Below are 1242 nucleotides of genomic sequence, written 5' to 3' on the forward strand. Positions count from 1 at the left end.
ACACCTTTATCTACAGTCTTCCCATTGCTGTTTATATATACACCTTTATCTACAGTCTTCCCATTGCTGTTTATATATACACCTGTTCATCGTTGCAAACATGTCCACACACACACACAAACGCATCGCTGAAGGATATGGCGACCATCCTTGTTTGGGGGATCGATATCAAGGTCATGGCATTTCTAGCTCACAACACGCACACACATATATACACCTTAGCAGTCAGTGCATTATTAGTGTAAAAGCTTATCAATGTTGTCATTTGTCGGATGGCGTCTGGAATTAAACATTCTTTTTATGAGGGGGAGCGTGGCTTTGAGGATTTCGAATAACAAAAATTTAAAGAAAAGAACCATTTCGTGATATACCTAATAGATAACACACTATCATGGTAAAAGAATATACGACATATAAGTGATTTATTTTATAAATTTTATTAATTTTAAGTCTTAAGCGTCTATTTACGACTACGCAAAATCCTCAACGACATATACACGATAGGCAAAAAATATATATACCAACACAACACCTCCACATAAACAATTATAAATACCTCCTTGTAAAAATAACAAACAAATCATAAAATCCCGAACCATAACCGATCCTTTATCGACTCGAAATAAACACACAAACACACTCACACAAAAGATAAAGGTAATTAGGACCCTAGATTATACAAGCGATGCACTTACCCGAGTGTTCATGGCGGTGGCGGGAGGCGGAGTGTGGCGAGAGAGAAGGATCTTGGCTGCCTTATAACACACTCCCACGCACCCACGGTTCTCGACCCTCGCCCTTCACGTACAGACTTCGCAAATACGATAAGATCCTTCGATGTCTACTTGTGGCACGAATATATTTTTGTTTTTTGAATGACTTAATTTTGAGTTTTTTTATGAATTGCCTTTTGTTTATCTGTGTTAATTTTTGTTTTTGGTTTTCCTGTTTGTTTGGCTTCATGTTGTAAAAAGTTGAATATGTGGGAAAAGACAACAACAACAGTCGGTATCAGTTATAGAAAATATCGTTATTTATCAACATACCCCTTCAGTAGTGCAGACAGGCCCCCATCCCACACACACTTGCAACTAGTACATCTGCTACTGAGGTTTTACGTGTACAGCCAATCTCAAACTTAACAATAGAGTATTGCATGGCATCCTTTACATATTAGATGTAGTTTACTGATTCATACAGTAGGTTTATCGCAGCTACGAGTGATGAGAAGTAGATTTGTAC

The 1242-nt window shown here is 37.7% G+C and overlaps 1 protein-coding gene across 1 annotated transcript in view; it reads right to left on the reverse strand.

The window, feature by feature from the left end:
• Window positions 1-744, reverse strand: part of LOC119584948 (RNA polymerase II degradation factor 1-like) — a gene marked incomplete in the record, with an annotated part of 7747 nt that extends 7003 nt beyond the window's left edge. Inside the window, 1 exon segment of the mRNA XM_037933545.1 lies at window positions 696-744. Within this exon segment, the coding sequence (XP_037789473.1) occupies window positions 696-707 (12 nt within the window).
• Between the last annotated feature and the right edge of the window lie 498 nt (window positions 745-1242).

The sequence above is a fragment of the Penaeus monodon genome, chromosome 19 (assembly GCF_015228065.2).
Source record: "Penaeus monodon isolate SGIC_2016 chromosome 19, NSTDA_Pmon_1, whole genome shotgun sequence".
NCBI classification, from domain to species: Eukaryota; Metazoa; Arthropoda; class Malacostraca; order Decapoda; family Penaeidae; genus Penaeus; species Penaeus monodon.